This window comes from Athene cunicularia (genome assembly GCF_003259725.1).
Source record: "Athene cunicularia isolate RWA chromosome 1 unlocalized genomic scaffold, athCun1 chr1_part1, whole genome shotgun sequence".
NCBI classification, from domain to species: Eukaryota; Metazoa; Chordata; class Aves; order Strigiformes; family Strigidae; genus Athene; species Athene cunicularia.
This window is the reverse complement of record NW_020799091.1, coordinates 13179268-13198945: the sequence shown is the minus strand read 5'-3', so window position 1 is coordinate 13198945 and position 19678 is coordinate 13179268. Positions and strand designations below refer to the sequence as shown.

At 34.2% G+C, this 19678-nt stretch overlaps 1 protein-coding gene across 1 annotated transcript in view; it reads left to right on the top strand.

Annotated features, from left to right (window-relative positions):
* PGR (progesterone receptor) overlaps window positions 1-19100 on the top strand; it is a 34767-nt gene extending 15667 nt beyond the window's left edge. The window contains exons 3-7 of the mRNA XM_026847517.1: window positions 5863-6165; window positions 7128-7272; window positions 10579-10709; window positions 14758-14915; window positions 17170-19100. Of these exons, the coding sequence (XP_026703318.1) occupies window positions 5863-6165; window positions 7128-7272; window positions 10579-10709; window positions 14758-14915; window positions 17170-17325 (893 nt within the window). The 3' untranslated portion in view covers window positions 17326-19100. The remainder of the gene's footprint in view (window positions 1-5862; window positions 6166-7127; window positions 7273-10578; window positions 10710-14757; window positions 14916-17169) is intronic.
* The last annotated feature ends 578 nt before the right edge of the window (window positions 19101-19678 follow it).

The window sequence follows — 19678 nt, the reverse complement described above, 5'->3', positions numbered from 1 at the left end:
GATGACTCACTAGCATCATCTAGTCCTTTTGCTTCTGCATTGTTCTGCATAGTAATTCTACATAAGAAAAATAGCCAGAAGGCTTGACTTTGTTCACATTTGCATGTGTTTATAGATGCTAGATTTCCTAATGTTCTTTAATACATACATTTTGCTTTGGGTGTAGGTACTTAAAATGGAAAAAGTTGGATGCTTTTACTAACAATGTCGATGAGATAGTATGTCCTCATTATTGTGTCCTCGTAGGAGGATGTTAATATACTCATACTTGAAACCAAAGCCTGAGAATGAAGGTGCTCTGACTCTTAGTTCTTTACTATCATGTAGGAATAAAAATTTCCTCTTTCTCTTTGGATCACCTTTTTTCTCAGTTGTTACTCAGCAAGTGTGAGTAGTTTTTTTGTATTTAGTGCTGTGTTCTTCTATCTAGTCAGTTTGTTGTGTTGCTTAGACTTTTTCTAAAATCAAAGCTGTCATTTTTTGAGGGGACTGTTCTGGTCTAGTTCCTCTAGTTCTTAGAGGGGCATGCCATCTCATCAGATCTCTGCCCTGATATCTCCACCTACCCCATCTTCTGGAAAGAAGGAATCTGGCAGCAAACAGGAAGTAGAAGAGAACAGTGGGGCAATGGAAAAAAGGGTTGTGACATCTCTAGTTTTTTTCTCAGCTGCATCAGGGTGAGCGTAGTCTATCAGGTGCTCTTAGTGATGTCAACAGTTCTGGGGGAATTAGGGAGCTAATTATTCTAAAAGACAAATGTAGGCCAAAAAATGAGGAAAACTGGAGTGAGATTGTATTAGTTGTAAATGAGGATTTAAAATTCAAAGAAAAAAAAATATCTCAAGATAGACTGTTTAACCATAATGCTTTCTACTATTACTGTCATCTTTCTTACTTTTGATCTTCTGCCGTTTCTTATACTTCCTTTATTGTATCACTTGAGCAATGTTTCCTACCTGCAACTTCCTGTGCTGATCAACACAGTATGATTCATATATGGGGTACTACGTGGTTTAGGTAATTTTCCCCAGGACATAAATGTCCATAAACAAATTTCCTATTCATGGAACAAATTACATACTTAGATATATCTTTGAGTATTTTAAACCAATCAGAATTGTCAATACTTAAATCTTTTCTTATGTTTACAGCCTAATACACTTTAAGATTTTTTTTTTTTGCATTTTCTGATTTCTGCCATTCTGAACTTACATAGATACACTTCTGTTCTTTTACTCCTACTACTTAGTTTCTTAACGCTAGCCTTCAGTTACTAAAAGGAGACCACCAGTATTGCTTGATCAAGGTGAGAAAGACTAAGATTTTACAGGATATTAACTATAAGATTCTAAAGATTCTTATGAAATTGATTAAATTAAACTTACTGCTGGGAGAAGTACACTTGTGTTCCACTGAATGTAACTGAGTCGCAACCATATAGATAGAAAATAATATTGTATTACATTGACAACAGTTCCATATTTCAACCCTAATTTCAAAGCAGTAAAATGAACCTGAATTGTTCTAAAATAAATTGTAGTAATTTGTAAGTAAATTATACATAAATATAATAAATATAATAATAATATAATATATAATAAATAATATAATACACACAATATATAATATATATATTATATATTATATATATCATTATATATATATATAAAAATATAAATATATATATAATATAATAATATAATAAATATAATAATAAAATAGCAACAAATACTTTAGCAACCTATTTCACTATATGGACTATTTCTTCTTTCTTAGTATATGGAAGGAAACTATCAATGAAAACATATACTTCATAATTCTTTATTTGTCATTCTCTATGGGAGCCTTATTTGTCTTGGAGTTTTATGATCTCCTAACTGGACACGTTAACCTACCCCCTTTCTTACCTTCTACGTAATAGGATAGCAGGTAGCTGTGTCAGGTCCTGGAATAAACAAATATTTCCTGTTAGTGAATCTATAACATTTCCAGGCTGACTAACACAGATTCCTTGTTCAGCTGTGTTGCTAAATTATTGCTTTCTTCATTGTTTCAGTCAGCATTCAGTCCGCATTGCAGTGGTTACAGGCAGACAAATTTGAATTTATTTCCCAGGTAATATTTTCTGAGGTATCATCAAAGCATTTATTAAAATCAAGATGTATTACTTCTGCTTTGATGCTTTGTTCCTTTATTTTGTATACACCCTCCTAAGGTGTGTAACCCTAACAGCTTGTTCTCCTACACAAAACGCAAGAGCATAGTGACCTTAAAGTCAGAGCCATAGTGTTCTGTCAAGAATAAATTATTGACATTTTTCACCTGATTACAGGGTATGGAGAAGGCTAGTGAATGTTAGACTTTTACTAGAAACCCAGCCATTTTAATGTGAACTGTCTACTATTAGTAATGTCTGATTAGCGGTATTGTTCTCTGTACCTAGTTAATATTAAAACACAGAATTATCTATTATGGAGAAAATCATACTATATTTGATGATGAGATTAAGTTTTAAGATTTTATTTTTTAAATGTATTTGGTTTTTAGGTACATGTAGTACACAAACACTATACACGTGCTATTTATAGTAATCGAGGGTAAGAGAACTGTGAGTACTAAGAGACTGCTTGAGTAGTTGGCTATCTTAAAACTAATGAAAATGTTACAAAGAAGAGGTGTGCTGTCTAAATATGCACAGACGGTGTTAGTATTAAGATGAGTAGTTGCCAGAGTGTTTTAGCATTCTTTACACATTATAGGACTAAGTGGAGACATTTGTTTATCTTACAACAGGAATGTATCTGGATATTTTTGTGATTGGCAATTGAAAAACTTAGCTATTGTTACATCTCTGTTATTTTCCGTATGTCCTTAAGAGTTTGCATTCATTTGACATGGTCTTCTGACTAGTTGCTTTTACTGATGGCTGTTAAGCAACATAATTAGAAATAAACACATAAGTAATTCTGCAAACCAGTGGGACATTAATCCTGATACATTTAATTACTTGGAAACATGGGTAATTATTAACTACTAACATTTCCATGTGATAAGCACTCTGTTTGGTTTCTTTCTTTACTTGTTCTCTGAACTGTCAAAGTATCTGAAGTCATTATTTCAGAAAATACCTGAAATCATGATTTATGAACTATCACATGCATTGTTCCTTCTGTTTTCCTTCATGCCCAAACAATAGTTAATGGGAAATTCCCAGCATGTTTGGGATTATGTATAGCTTTGTTATCATAGAAATTGGCCCTAGGTCTCTTGTCATAAAATATTGTCTATTCTTTTGGGGTTTTTTTTGGTTCAGCTGTAACATAAGGTGTAAGTTTGTATTTGGTTCCTTACTAAGGAGCCACTAAACAGAAATGTTTGTATTCTTGCCAAGGTGATAAATGAGCATAAGATTTTTGGGGCACTTGATACTCCATTAATTTAACTCACAAGTTAGGGGGAGTATGACCCCTGAATTCACTGGATGATGTGTTACTGAAGAGCTGATAATTTATATTTAGAATATGAATTTTGTTTAGTATAGTCCTTTTGGATTTTAAATACTGTTTTAATTTAAATAGAAGTTTTGCACTTTTGTGTACAACTTACTTTTTTGTATGTGTGCTGCATAAACATGCATATTTATGACGGGATAACACAGAATTATTATTTTTAAAAAGCAGATTTTGTCTTTTTAGATTTTGTTCATCTGCTCATTCCTGTCTGGTTCACAAAACAAGAGGATTGATTCTGCCTCCCGTTATGTCAGTGTACATCAAGATTAATTAATTTAAATAATTTGTTCTGTATTGAATATTTAGAGATTACATAAGAAATCTTTCCATATTTGATGTATTAATCTTGCTTGGAGTTATACTACTCGTGTACTAATGCATGTTTAGAAAAGGTCAATTTAATTCTCTGAAGTGTACCTTCTAGGTCTTCCAAAATGGAGACAGTGGATTTTCATAAAATTAGCTATCTTCTGTGATATTAGAGCACCTGAAGAAAATGGAATAGGCATGTTCCTAAGTAAAGCCATTTTTGTTGAACCTTTCTGTTTTAGTGTGTAATTTGGAAGACTGGGGCTTTGCAAAAAGGAAAGTACTAGATGAGTCTGACTATGCTAGCATCTCTTGATTCCTTCCATAAATAGCTGAGAATGGATTCAGAGCATGTGCCGAAGTTCAGGTGTGCTTCCCTACGTCCTGAGGGTCACTTATTACATACATTATTACACTTATTACATGGATCACTGTTTACATTCTGACAGCACAGTGCTACTTTAAACTGAAGTAAAAAGAAAGCAGTAACAGATGGAGAAGTCTTTGTCTCATTCCTTTAGGATGTGATAAATTCCCTTGTCTAATCTTTCATTTGTAAATAAAAGTACTGTTTTTCAAAAGGCAATTTGATATTCATGTTATAAACTCAATTTTAATTCAACCAAATAGATGCATACTGTTATGCTTCTATTACCTTTCACCTCCTATATTTTTAGAGTGGTTTTTGCATATTGCCATATTATAATGCAGTTTCTCAGTGGTTCCGCAGTTTGAATGGCATGGATTTTCTTTTCATCTAGAGAAATTTGGTGCATCTTTTTTTCTACTGTTGTTAAAGTATGCAACACCTCAACAAATGTGATTTCTGGGTGGTTTTTGGAGTAAAACCTTCTCCTTCCTTATTATTTTCTTTATGGTTGAAACTTGTAAACTTATTTTTCTTTGTTAGCAGAACGATTTACCCTTTTTTTTTTTTTTTTTTACCATCACCCTGCATCTCTCTTGCTGTCCCACTGTCATCTAAGTCACACCATAAGTATCAGTATCTTTATTGCACTTTTAATTCCTTTTTTCACTAAGCCAGACTTGTTTCACAGAACTAATGATCTAACAGGGTTTTCATCACCTTTGAGAATCTGTTTAAAGCAAAAGTGTCCCATGCAGCTACCTCTATTTGGATTTGTCTTTTTATTGAAACCTGCAATGTGGTTATATGTTGCTGAGGATCTTTGAACCCCTAAAGGTTTGATTTTCTGTGTCTATATGGTGCACTGTCAGACTGCTTCCATGAAAGAAATTTGAAGAGTTGCTACCTAGATCTCTCTATGTTTCCATAGCCATACCAGATGTAGTATCTGTGCTTATTTTGGAAAGGCAGTTAAGTGCTTTTTTTTTTTTTTTAGTTAGTGTTCTTTGAACCACTGCAGTATGGAAATAAGAATTGCAAATACTGAGAAAGAGAAATTAGAAAGTGAAGAGTTTTGTAAGTGTTGACGTGTGGTTTTACAGTATTTGTTGGCATTTCACTCATTCCCTGAATTCTGTTTTCTTTCTGGTAGACAGGAGAAAAATGTTACATTACAGATTGACAAAACAGAGTTTAGCCATGAGACTGAAATGCCTTTATGGAACTGGAGGAGAGGAATTTCTGTGTATAGTAATTAATTGCTAGTATTTTTGTTTCTGAATATTAGGGAGAAAAAAGAAACAGTATCCTTAATTAACATTGAATAGAAACTGAATTGTACGGCCAGCTGGCTCAGCTGTTGACATAGGATAGAACAGTGGGAACTGAACCAGGAAACACTTCATGAGGTTACTGTAACCTAGAATTCATGGCAATAATTTTAATGGGTGGGTGCCGTTCATCTATTAGTGAAGGGAGAAGGATGCGGAGGGAGAAACTCTTAAGAATTTTCCATTATTATTTCTTAATTATATAAATAATCAAAAAATAGAAAACTTATTCTGAAGACAATTTAGTTTCCTTGTACAATTTAAGAGTATAATCCAGCACTACTGGAAAATACTAACATTTCTGGTTAATTCTTTTTAACGGATCAATAATTTTCTTTTTCAGGTCGAAAATTTAAAAAGTGTAACAAAATTAAGGTTGTGAGAACATTAGATGTCGCACTCCAGCAGCCAGCAACCCTTCAAGATGAAGGCCAATCTCTAACCCAAAGGCTGTCCTTTTCTCCAAATCAAGAAATACAGTTTGTTCCCCCAATGATAAGTGTTTTACGAGGCATTGAGCCAGAAGTTGTCTATGCTGGTTATGACAATACAAAACCTGAAACACCAAGTTCCTTGCTGACCAGTCTAAATCATCTTTGTGAGAGGCAACTTCTTTGTGTAGTCAAATGGTCTAAACTGTTACCAGGTAATAGCACTTCTTATATGTAGTGAATTCTAGTTTAGCATACATGTCGTAGGATGAGCAGTCAAAAGAGAGTATTATTGTCTGTCTGTTAGTTAATTCTTAACAAATTCTAGAATAACTAAGCTTCCTCTTCATCATATATTTGATCAAATACATTTTAATAGGTGGCACTTTTGAAAGAATGCATCTAAAAATTTAGACTCACTCCAAAAAGCAACAGAAGGCCAGAGAATTCTTATGTGATCATTATAGCAGCCTTTCCACCCTAACACCTTCTACTCTATTATTCATTCTATTGGTATAAAAAATATTTCTATTTCTGCATATTCTTTATTCTTGTTCTTCTTAAAATGATTTTTTGAAAGCAACAGAGAAAAATTGGAATAAATAGTATCCCTGAACAGGACCCCAGATTTCACTGTCAGGAAGCTGTTAGATTGACTCAGATAATTCATATCAATCCTTAAAAGTTACCAAGGAGTGAAATTTATCAAAGGCAAACACACAACTGAATATGTTTCTCTTTAGTTGAAGGCGAGAAAGATATTCTTATGTGGATATTGTAATACCACTGTATCTCTTGTTAAGAACACTGAAGTCCAGGCTGTCTGTATTAAATAAGAATTGATTACAGTGATCATGTTACAAACTGTCACACTTTTACCAAAGGAAAATGAGATACGTTCCTATTCCCTGAAATAGTAACTTTTGACTGCTAAAGTTAATTCTGATCATTTCAAAGTATTGGATCAGAACAAAAAGACAAGTGGTTAAGTATATCAAAGTGAGGTAGCCAGTTATTACACAAACTTCACAAACTTTTGAGAGCTGCATCCCCAAAAGCACTTGTCTTTCTAGGTGTTTTACACTTTATAGCTCAAAGTTGTAATCTCAGAACATCAATCTCAGCTGTTGTCTAAATGAGAATTCTAAAGCATTTTAACTTTTTATTTCATTTGCAGGATTTCGGAATTTACATATCGATGATCAGATAACCCTCATCCAGTATTCTTGGATGAGTCTAATGGTTTTTGCAATGGGATGGAGATCATACAAACATGTCAGTGGTCAGATGTTGTATTTTGCACCAGATCTGATTCTAAATGAGTAAGTAGACTCTGCTGTTGTAAAATATGAATTACATTTCGAACTTACTTCTGTCAGTGAGAATGTGACTTCATTGAGGCCAAGTTTTCATTCATTACTTGTTCCATTTCAAAATTAACAGCAGAAGAAAGTCCTCTGATCATACTAAAGTTCAGTAACTTTGAGAAGGGTTTTGTGAGAATCCCAAATATTCTGTTGACATAGCCAAACAAAAGGAGTTCAAAAAATATTTTAATTATCTAAGAGAAAAGTAAAAAAAAAATAAATAAAAATTATGCCATCAGAAGATTTACCTGAATTCATCTGAATAAGATGTGAGTTAATGTTTAATAAATGGAACTACATGGGATTCTCTTTGGTCATTGTTGTTTGGGTGGTTTTTGCAAATAGTTTGTATATAGTCTAAATACTCAGTTTTGACATTTCTGATAAAACTTTTCTTTCTAAAGTACGTTTCTTATTAGAAAATTGTCATAATTTAGCAGAAGGAATTTTAATATCAAAGATAAAATATGTGAGATTGCTCTTTTCTGGCTGGGGGGAGGATTATTGTCTTATATTTTCCTTCACTGTGCTGATTAATTCAGACAGTCTTCATTTCAGTCTTTGTCAGTTTTTCAGCTCAGCAAATTCATATTGTCAAAGCTGTGATTTTAGATACTTTGGTTATAATACATGGGAGGTTTCCAGGAACTGTAAAACATAATTTAATCTCTCTATTTTTCCTTAGTACATTTTTCTTAAAATCCTAAAAGAACTACTATGAAGTGAGATGAAAGTTAAAACAAGTTTTCTTGTAAGACATACATTTTTAAGGATTAAGAGGTGGATATGCAGAAGATCTAGGCACCTGAATTTAAAATCTACAGACATGCAAGTTCTCACCAGTGAAGTTTTTTATAGAAAATAGTCAGTGGAGCAGGCTCTGTAGCTCCTGACCTTTTCTATTCCAGATAACTGTAAATCACTTTGAGGTTATAGAGTAATGAATTCTTTCCTCTCCCATGTGTATTAATTATGCTGTACAAATTGAAATACTGTGAAGGGATGAGACTGAGAGAACTTCTGACTGTGTTGTGTCCCAGCATAGTCTGTGATATATCTTATGATTACATTCAGAAGAAACAAAGTGAGATGGCTTTAAGGCCGTATGGCATGTTTTGGGGTATTACCTTGTGTGTGGACCACTGCTGCCACCTTGTGAAGAGTTTTAAGTACTTTCTTCCAGAATAGGGTTGAGATTTATGAACCCTGATTATAATCCGTCAAAGACAGATTCTTATTTGCAGCTCAAGACCATCTATATTGAGAAAGAGGTGGATTGAGAACATAACTTTCTCTTGGTTGTAAAACATCTCATCAGGGTCATAACAAAGAGACATGAAACGTAACTGGCACACTAAATCATAGCTGCAACTATTTATTGGGAAATGTTAGCTTTTAGATCAGTAAAATATAAGCAACTTCCTTGTCTGCAATGATGTCTAAGACTGTACCTTTGTGATCACTTTAAGCAATGGTAACTGCTGCACACTGCCAGAAAAGTTAATTCCATGTGCCTCCCTGCCTGGGTCATGCATCCCCATGTTTTCACTTAAACTGAATCAAACACTATTTGGCTGCACTGTGAAACAGATAAGGAAATTATATGCTTGAGAAATGCCCCAGAAAAAGGCATTAATTACCAGGTGGAGGTGATCCCTAATCTGACTCGCCATGTGGGATTGCAGGCACTAATGCCAGAACAGCGGGAATGCACACCTAGAGGTAGACAGAGATAATGGAAATTCATTCTTTCCACAGGGGCAACACACACACGAGTTGTTTCAAAATGACCATGAAACCACAATCCAAAGATTGTTTCACAGCTAATCTGTCATTTAGTGAACTCTGTTGTAGTGTTTCTTGGGAATTACATGTTTGGTAGCATCAATTTCAGACCAAGAAAGCCAGGAGTGTTAGTTTGACAAAAAAAATCATTAATTAATATTAAAACCCTACCAGGATTTACTGTTACTTACACTTTGCAGTTTCTGAAAATATAACTAAGAACAGCATTTAAGCATACTCTGAAAGCTGCTATCACTCTTCATAGATAATAATTAGGAATAGAGACTACCAGAAAGGAATAGGAAGGGTAGTAGATACAGAAGTACAGAGTCCATTCAGATCTAAGATTAAATTTCTATGCTTAAGTCATTTAAGAGCTGATGTGAGATATCAGATGTTGAACAAAGCTGCAATAATTTTCATTTAAGATAACAGTAACACTTTAAATAACAAGAAGAACCTCAGTGCATTGAGAAAAGCCTTTTATTCGTGGAAAATATCTTCTGTTTTCATTGTTGAGGGTACCCTATCTGCAGTCAGGTTGGAATGCTGATCTGAACTTTGTGGGGAGCAGTGGTGCAAAATTTAATCTTGTTGTCATTGTTGTACCTAATTCATCTGGATCAGGATGCAACCTTGTAAAACTAGCCAAAGTTACTGGATCTTCAGGTTAATATACAACGAATTCAGTCTAGGTGTACCTTGTAAGGGTATTGTTGGGAGTCATTTCAGTTGAAAACTGCCTTGCCAATAAATATATGAAATAAAATATACTCAGTATACCAAAATCTCGAAAGTAAGATTGAAGTGCTGCAAAAAAGTAAGCAGTTTTATGTATTTCCTTGTGTGATTTGTCCTATTTACTTATGCAGGATTTAGGTGAGTTTTCATTAATGTCTAAATTGATTTAAAAACTTTTTGTATATATTTATATGTAACATTTTAAACTGTTTCTTTAAAGACATAAACTTTTACAAAGTAGTATCCTTGCTGTTGTCAGTATAATATTAGACTTGCAACAAAGTATTTTGATGCAGACATTTTTGCAAAATCTAAGAACAAGTTTTCTAGAAACTTTCAGGTTTATCTTCAATGTTATGCTTTGAAGTCTTTTCAGAGAATGTAAAAATCTATCAACCTCTAAATGAAAAAAAAGAAGTACTTATTAATCATATGGTGTGTTTAATTAATAAAGGGATCTTCATTTTTGGTGATAGCATTCAGCTTTGATAGTCTCCAAGGTTTTTTCTCTAGGCAGTAGTAACAGATTAAACATCCAAAAGTACATTAAAAAGCTAGTGTACATACAAGAAAGTCAGAAAACTGTTCATGTGTATAACCTCTTTCTTTAGTTTCTGTAATGTGGTAATCAAACTGCTAACAAGGCAGTTCCTTCAAACAGTTAGTACTGTTTGAGCCATTCCTTTTATTTATTTTCATGTTTTTTTAATGTTTTTTACCTTTTCTGGGTGTAAGACAGAGGATGAAAGAATCATCGTTTTATTCCCTGTGTCTATCCATGTGGCAACTCCCACAGGAATTTGTCAGACTTCAAGTTAGCCAAGAAGAGTTCCTATGTATGAAAGCACTGTTACTTCTCAACACAAGTAGGTTCTTTTATTTCTTTGTAACATATCACTAGTAAAAGAATTTTGAACCATGTTGTTTAACTTGATAATTGCTAAGCTATCTGGCTTAACAAATGGAAACTTCTTTAGGAGAACTGTTAGTATTCCAAGACCTAAAAATATGTTTTCTGGTGATTATAAGGGACAAATAATTTGTGAATCATTGTTGGTTTTATTCTGTATAAAGACACTGGAGGAATTTTGTATCTCTTTTGATACATAGCTATACTGTACTACTCATTTTCAAATCAAATGTGAAGTATTTCTGTCTGGAAACTCTTCAGCTTAAATGACAGATTAAAAAACCAAGCATTAGAAATACATTTAAAAATGTTTAATAAATTGTCAGGAGTGAGGGCTTTATCTTGGCCAAGTACTTAAAGTATACTCAAAAGAATCAGGGAGGTGGAAATGGCAAACAATACTAACATTTATTCAACTTTTTATAGCTATAAATAGGTCAAGTTTAGCACAGATATAAACAATGGAAATATCTTTCTTTGGTTGGCTTCTTTGGACAAAACCCATGGTCACTTTTAATCATATGCATCTTTTAAAGAATCCAGCATACAGCTGCATTCTACTTTAAATGGAAAATGTGGTAGTTGATAAAGTTATCTTCCAAAATATTTTCTAAAATACTAAAATGTACATCTACTGAGGCCCTAATTGTTAGTTATGAATCCCCAGATGGAATGCTTTAAAATAGTACAGGTGCTATTGGAAATGTGAATAAGCACCTCTGAGAAATACAATTGGAAAAATGTTGATGTTTGGTTCTCTACACACTTGCAGAGTCAGAGGAGAGATGTGCAAATCCTGCATAGCCTGCTTGTTGGTTGTACAAAGTTTCAGTAAAAGATAAGGAACTAAAATTTATTCCGTCTTAAGCTGTACTTGGCTGGTATTTGCATAAACTCATGCTTAAAAAAACCTTGGTCTCAGCAGAGCATAAGCAGTGAAGATTAAATTTAACTCATATGAACATAAAAATTACTAAAATAAAAGCAAAATATTATGCACTCTGCTAAAGCAATAAAAATAACATGGACAAAAATCCCTCTCTGATACAACTCCAGTTAGTTTGTTTGAATCGGAATGTTTTCCTATTTTAAATGTCTTCCACTTTGTTTTCATCACAAAAGAACTCCTTTGTCTATCATCTGAACCTTAGAGGGAAGTTTTAAATTTCAGTGAAATTTAGATATATTTGTGATATTTCAGCTATCCATTTCTGTCCCCAAAAGTTCAAATCAAATTCCAAAAAACATCACAGTGGTCCAGTCCCCCTCATTGAGTTCATCGATTCAACAGTATTTATCAAGCTATAATTCTTTAGCAAGTGCATTGTGCTCAGAAACTCATATTTAAGATGATATGTTTTATATATATATATATATAAAAAGTAAGTATTTCTACCTGTGTTAATTTTTGCTTTTTATTCTGTCCTGCACTTATTGTCTTGTAGGAAATAACAGTTTGTCAGATCTTTGGGAAAAGGAACACACCTAACCGTTGTTGCTGAGACATTTAGTAAATGTCTGGTACTGTATAAATATAATTCCACAAAACTACTTTCAAAAAAACATATAACCTCATTGTTGTTATAAAGTGTTTTTAAAGAGTACTTTTATTTTAGCCATGATATTCATCTTAATCCTCTTCAAATGTGAAAGTATGGCCATTTCAAGCTTTCATATACTAACAGTCAATCAAGTCTGAAATGCAGTCTCTCATTCTGTCTTCTGCTTGACTGGTTTTTATTTTTTATATAATTTTGAAGAAACAGTAATTTGTAACATAACTAAATGTCTGTCTTGATACATTTGGGAAACCCAAGCCTAAGTTTTAACATTATTTTTGATCTTACAGTTTTTCCATTGAGTTTGCTGTGCCTTAGACCATTTTCTTTATACTGTAATTCTGACAGTTTTAAAGCTGTCTTGAAAGTAAAATTAGTCTTTGCAAAATGGAGTCAAGCATTTTTATTTTCTGCAATTGTTTCAGTTTTGCAGATCCTTACTTACTATACATAGTAGGCTATGTTGTAGTAATGCCCCAAAATTTTAAAATAGGGCTTCATCTTGCAGAGGCCACATACATCTAGGAAGCAATACTATAAAAAGTTAAGAAAGACTATGATTTAAAAAAGTAGAGCTATGCCAAAAAAAAAAAAGAAAAATAAACATATAGCAAGTTCAGTTCTAGCTCTTAACACTTTCCAGACTTTTGATTTAGAGGAACTGCAAAATCTTGTTGCATAAGATTTTGGCTAAGGTTTTGCCACTGGATAAAAGCATCCTCATTCTTTAGATATGTTCAGGGGGAAGAAACATTTGAGCTACCTATGTTTAAGTAAGTTGCATTTATGTATGTAAGACATTGTAAGAGATCTTTTAATTCACAAGGGAAATATAAGGACTTAATTGCTGGTTTGGAGATGAAAGTCAAGGATAGCATCCACCTAACCCTAAATTCCATCAGAATGTCACTTTATATGAAAAAGATTTCATAGGTGTCTAAATTTGCTGTTAAGACATACCCAGAACTGTCCAGGCTTTGAAAATTAATCTATTCTTTTTCCATGACATAACTTTTCCTCACTGTGAGTATTCCTGCCTGTGTTACTCCTAAGCACATTGCATTCTCCACCTACCAGAACTTGCCCCTTCCGTTCAGACCCTTGTTGTAGATGTGACAGGCACACTTTCAGATACTTACCTCCTTTGTCTGGGTTGAGACGCCATACTGAGTCAAAAACTAAAAGCCCATGTCATCCAGCATTTCATCTCCAGCAGCTGCCGGGAGAAATCTAACACAGCATCCCTAAAATCTACATAGATACGGTGTTATAAACATACTTTCTGTGGAAGCAGTCACAATTTCTATTCTGTATTCTTATTTTTGTTTTAATTCTGTTTTAGTCAGGAGAAAGACCTTGACTTTCATAGCCCAGCTCAGTGCTTAGACACTTGTCTTTAAAGTAAACTTGCTATTTTCTTTATCCATGTCTCCCTCCTTCCCCCAGACAATCAGTTGTCTGAAGAGACACTGAGCAAGAGACCATCTTGGGAAACATAATTTCCTCTCTTGGGCAGTTTCCCACAAAGTAGGAGACTTCTGCTTAACTCTGATAGAATAGATATTTGAATTTACTACTTGTCACATTTTTCTGAGGAACCAGACATGACTTAGGCAACTGATCTCAGAACAGGGTTTATGATTTCTGAATGGAGAGCAGCGTTGTGCTCAGTGCAGGGTTTGTTACCTAGTTCTCTTTCAGGGAATGGGTTTAGGTCTGACCCCTGTGCAGCCATCTCCTTTTTGGGTGGCTTATCTTTTAAGAATTCTGTTCCTTAGTATCTGACAATACAGTGCATTGTACACATTTATTTATGTTTTAATTCCAGAAAGTGACAAATCACCTGAAAGTTAGGTGTTACTGTATTGAATAAGTCAATATCAATATGAACGAACCTTCAATATTTTTTAAACAGTCATTCAAATTAAATTTGTTGTGGCCTGATATTAGTCATGGTCTGATACCAGATTGAAGATGTACTAGATATGTAGATAACTAGCAGGCAGTTTATTTAACTATAACAGCTCGTCCCCATGATACACTTCTAGAGTCTGTGGAGAAAAAGAAGCATCTCTAGAGCATAACTCATTTCTTTCCGCTGTGAAGAGGGCTGACCCTCAGCAATGTAAACATGAGCCAGTTCATAACATCTTTCCTCAAGGACAGGAGTGGTTCTTTTGGCCATCTTTTCAGCAGACGTGTGTAGCTGAAGCTTAAGGCTATTTCCAGACATCAGCGATTAACGGAATTGACCGATTGTTGCTGGTATATCCTTTTGACTAATCATATCACTGTTTCTGGAGTAGCAGTTGAAATGGAAGAGGTAACCATGTATAATAACGAATAGCACTGCACAGCATGAAGTACTAGAGATTGTTCCTGTACTTAAAATTCTTCTCAATGCCTTCAGAATAAATTGCATCACAAGTGTTACTTTCTTTTTAGTTCCTCTGGAAGGTCTAAGAAGCCAAAGCCAATTTGATGAGATGAGAACAAGTTACATTAGAGAACTGGTGAAGGCAATTGGTTTACGCCAGAAAGGTGTTGTGGCCAACTCGCAACGTTTCTATCAACTTACAAAACTGATGGATTCCATGCATGATGTAAGTTTGCTTGTTAATATGTTTTGCTTTTTGTGTAAGAAGGAACTAGAAGGACCTAGTATTCTTAAAAGCAATGTTATGGAAAGTAGCTAGTCAATGTTTCTAAACAACAAAAGAAAAAACTCTTACGTAAGTTTTTCCTTTAGTGTGTATATTTGTGCGAAGAGATAGCTATATATTCAGCATCAATATATAGTATGTATATAATATGGTATACAAGATTTAAGTATTTGAGAAACCTGCATTTGAATGCCACCATTTTGTTTCATTATTTGTATAACACAACTAGTACAGTTATGGTTTTTGGTAGGGGTGGTGTGTATGTGTGTGTGCTTGCTCATGTAAATATTTAAATAATGCAAAGAATAGACAATTCAGGTTGCAAAGTTAGGCTACTAAGAATTAGAGAAAGACAACCAAGATTGGTTTTGCAACCTTAATTCAAGTACTTTTATGTGGATATTCTATGACATTTTTTCAGTATCTGTCTATATTTGGGAACTGAGTAATTGAGAACTCTAGTGGTCATATCATAGAGATTCATGTCTTAAAAGATGCAGCTGAATCCTTTCCACATCTGTTAAAACTGAGGAATGACATTTTGTATAAATTTTTGCTCATGTGAATATTGTTTTGTAAAGGCTTGTTTATCTCTGCAACAAGCTAAAAGCAGAGGCCATACCTGACAGTTTTAGTAAGTGCTGAGAGAGTGGCACTAAGGTGGTTTAGGAAGAGCGTTTTTGAGTTCAGTGATGGTTGTGACAAGATCTTAGGTAGTTCAGGGAAGGATGAGGTCTTTGCATGTTTGTGTCCTTCTGCACCTAGCAAATGTGCATTTTATTTTAATTGTTTGGATATAAACTCTTATTAATCTAAAACCTCTCGTTGCTACTGATTCCCCTGATGGGAATGCCTCTCCCTCTGATGGGAGAGAAAAAAATTTTAAGAACTCATTTATGGGAGTTAAGAGGGTTAACGATATTGATAATTATGAGGTTTACGGGGTGGTCTGGAGTATTTTGATCTTGTGCACAAACCTTCCCATCAACTTCTGCCATCCACAGAAATTTAGCCATTTAGTTATTACATTGTCTCAGATACCAGCAAAAGGAGAATGAGACAAGTATGAAAAGCATCCTTACAGGTGAAGGTAGACAATACAAAATTCTGAAGGGAGAATATGGAGCTTAACTTGGGACTGTCAGTGCTAAACCTTTCCCTGGAGGTCTGTCAGTTACCTTTTACTTGCAAAAACAAGTCCTGGCCAGTTTACTACTCACGGCAGCCCTGTATTCAAGAAACCTGTTTGGTTCTGGATAAAAGGTCTTCCTGCCTTACCTGTAGTAATAATTTGCAATCTGATTGTCACAGGATCCAGAGGAAAACTCTTCTTAGAAGAGTACTGATTATACTGTACAGTCAGTCTCTTAATTTCAAATACTTAAACAAAATAAAATAGCCTTAGTGAAAGAGAGTGAGTGAGACTTGCTGCAAAATATCCTGCAGAGTGATAGTTAGGGTAGTATTTGGTCCATAGAGTATCTTAGTTCGAGTCCCTGTTTCAGCTCAGGCTGATAAGGTGATGAGAGATACAAGGAAAAGACAATCACACTGGAGAGTCTGCACAATGCTAAAGCCTAGGGTAGCAGAAGTGGTATGATATTTGAGAGCATAAAGGTCACAGGTCTTAAAGGAAAGCCTCTATAAAATTAGAATGTTTCAGAGAAGGTGGAAGAGGGTGAATAGTCACATATATTGAGCAGTTGCTTTCAAGGGATGAGTGCCTGTGGAGCTTAATGTTTGTGGCATACCCAGACATGATCATCATCAGCCTAATGTGAAAGCTCACAAGGAAATAGTAAATGCTGTCCTCAGAGCAGTGCTTGAATAACTGAATATAGTGAACAAGGCATGGAGACGTGTGGAATGTGAGGATGAAGTGATGAAATGAAAGATTGAATAGTTGTTCAGTAATTGCCATTGTTTATGGTGCATGTCATGCGTGAGGATTATATCACTTCATAATATTAGTGAGACACTGTTTTTATGTGACATACCATTTAGCTATATTTCTGACATTTTGGCATGGGAGGATAATTTGAGGGAATGACAAATACCCACGTTATTGATTCAAAGAATGACAGAGGAAGGTATATAACGATTTCAGCTGATGAATGTGTGAGATAAGTGATTGACAGCATGTTTATCTGTCTGCATTACTTGATTTATCATGTTTGTATTTTATTAAATCCAGCTAGTGAAACAGCTCCATCTCTTCTGTCTGAACACATTTCTACAGTCCCGTGCACTGAGTGTTGAATTCCCTGAGATGATGTCAGAGGTCATTGCTGCTCAGCTGCCCAAGATTCTGGCAGGGATGGTGAAACCTCTTCTCTTTCACAAAAAGTGAAATGGCTTTTCTCTTATCATAGAGATGATTTCTGGGTCATTTTTTGTTTGTTTATTTTGGTCACGATTTTGCAATGTCAGGACTTAATTATATTTGTCATACTTACCCTGCCTACTGCTTTATACTTGTAACATACACAAGCCGTTTAAGCTTGATGTACATACTGTGAGTTCCTGATTCCTTAACTGCAAAAATCACAGCAGTCGTAAGAAATGTTTTGTAAACTTGGCTACGTTGCTTTTTAGATATGCATAAGAATGACAATGAATAGAGTTTTCAGATTTCTAAGAACAGTTATCTTACACATTTTTCTTACGTATTACATGCTCTCAAATTTCTGATACGACATGATGTAAACTTTTTACTTTAGTACATTGTGTTCATGGGTACATGTGGGCATGTGCGTAATACAAGATTTTGGAAGAATTAAAATAAACATTGCCCACATTTTCTCACAGATATGTCACTTTTTATTAACTAACCTGCCTCACAGAACTATCCTTTCAAAGAAGTCAGCTGTCCAGAATTAAGTAGACGTCACTACAATACCTTCATGAGTATCTGAAGTGCTAGGCACAAAGCATACATTCATATTCTTGTCTGTGCTCATACTGCATTGAAACTGAGTTCAGCATACTGTTTTCTGCACCATTCAGTGCAGCGCTCCTTCAAAAATGGGAAAGCTTCAATGTATATTACACCAAATTTCAGTGTATATTACACCAGAAGTAACATGTGTATGCAGATCCACTCAGCTTTAGTTTTTGTTGTTTTCCTTAAAAGTTCGGCACCTATTAAAGCTAAATCACTTAACTTTCTTAAATTCATCAACTTTAAAATTCTGTATTTCAGAAGCTTTAAATAGAGATGTTTTCACTGACTACAACACTTAATAATCCTAATGTTTGAATTCTAGTGCTGAATACTCTCAAACAGCCATTAACATCAAATTATAGCAAGATTAAATGTAAAAAGAAGTGGAAAATATGACTACAAACATTTTGATACAGGCTCATTTCAGTACTATTTAGTGGAGTTACATATTTTATATTTTAAAGGCATGACATTATATTTGGGATAACTGTAAAAAAGAAATTGAACTCAATTAGCTTTATACATTCAAGAAGACTGAAAAATTATAATGTGGTGTTTGTTCCTTTGATACGGATATGAAGTAACTCATGCATTTAAGGGAGTAAATTACTGGTATATTAAACCAACGAAGAAACAGATAAAGCCCAAGAAGAACGTATTAAAATAAAACAAATTTTGCCAGTCACTAAAAATGATACTTAGATTCTCTAACAGTGTAGGAAATGGTGAGTCTGACTTGCTGGCCATATGCTTTTGCTCTTCCCCATTGTGTGTTGGATGCATCCATCCTGTGTTAGCATACTGCTGATGGTCTGTGCTTGGTCGGTATAGACGTATATGTGTCATGTGAACAAAGGCCCATTGGACATAAATTCAGTATCCCTGATTAAATCAGGGTGCCCCTCATTAAAGTATAAATGATGTTACTCGTTCATAAAAATTATGTCCTGATTCTTGAAAAAAATGTGGATAACTAAAGGTAGATCTAAAGGAATACTTACTATTTATCATTTCCTAAAGCTAATAAAGAGAAGCTACAATACAACTGGGGATAGAAACATTTTTGATTCTCACATAGTAATGCAAAACCCACTAGAATTGATGCAAAGTTGAGGCCCTGGATAAAAAAGCAGACTTTTATGTTATTTGACTAGGTTCGTCATTTCTAACTGCCTAGAGACAAGCAATTTATTTCATTTTCAATACAGTCTGACTTTTAACTGTGATCCTTAAAACAATTATGTTTTAATAAATAACACAGAATTCTTTATTTCTACATATTGAAGTTTTGTTTTCTTTATTTTTCTTTGTATTTGCATTCAGTAATTCTGGAGCTTAGTAAAAAAGTTCATTTTGACCATTCCACTTCTGTTTAACAACAATATTTTCATGCATTCTTTGGGAATTTAAGCATTGCCACAAGATTTACCACTGAATAAACAGACTATGTTACTGTTTAGATTAAACTGTTAACAGAAACTTCCCACACTAAAAATTATTCCTCAGCACCCCACTTCTGTAATTAAAAATGGAGCAGGCAGTGTGTTTGCCTTAGGAGTGCCTTGGATCAGCCTACATCTGCCTTATACTCAATCCCTGAAATTTGTTCCAAGTGGCTGCCATGTCATCGTGTCCCATAAATACGACAGATTAGTCTGAAATGCTCTATATTTGCCTCAAAGGCATAATCAAAAAAGGAGAAAATATGTCTTTTGGGAATTGATAACAAAGGTTGTAAACATTTTCAAATTGTTTTTTT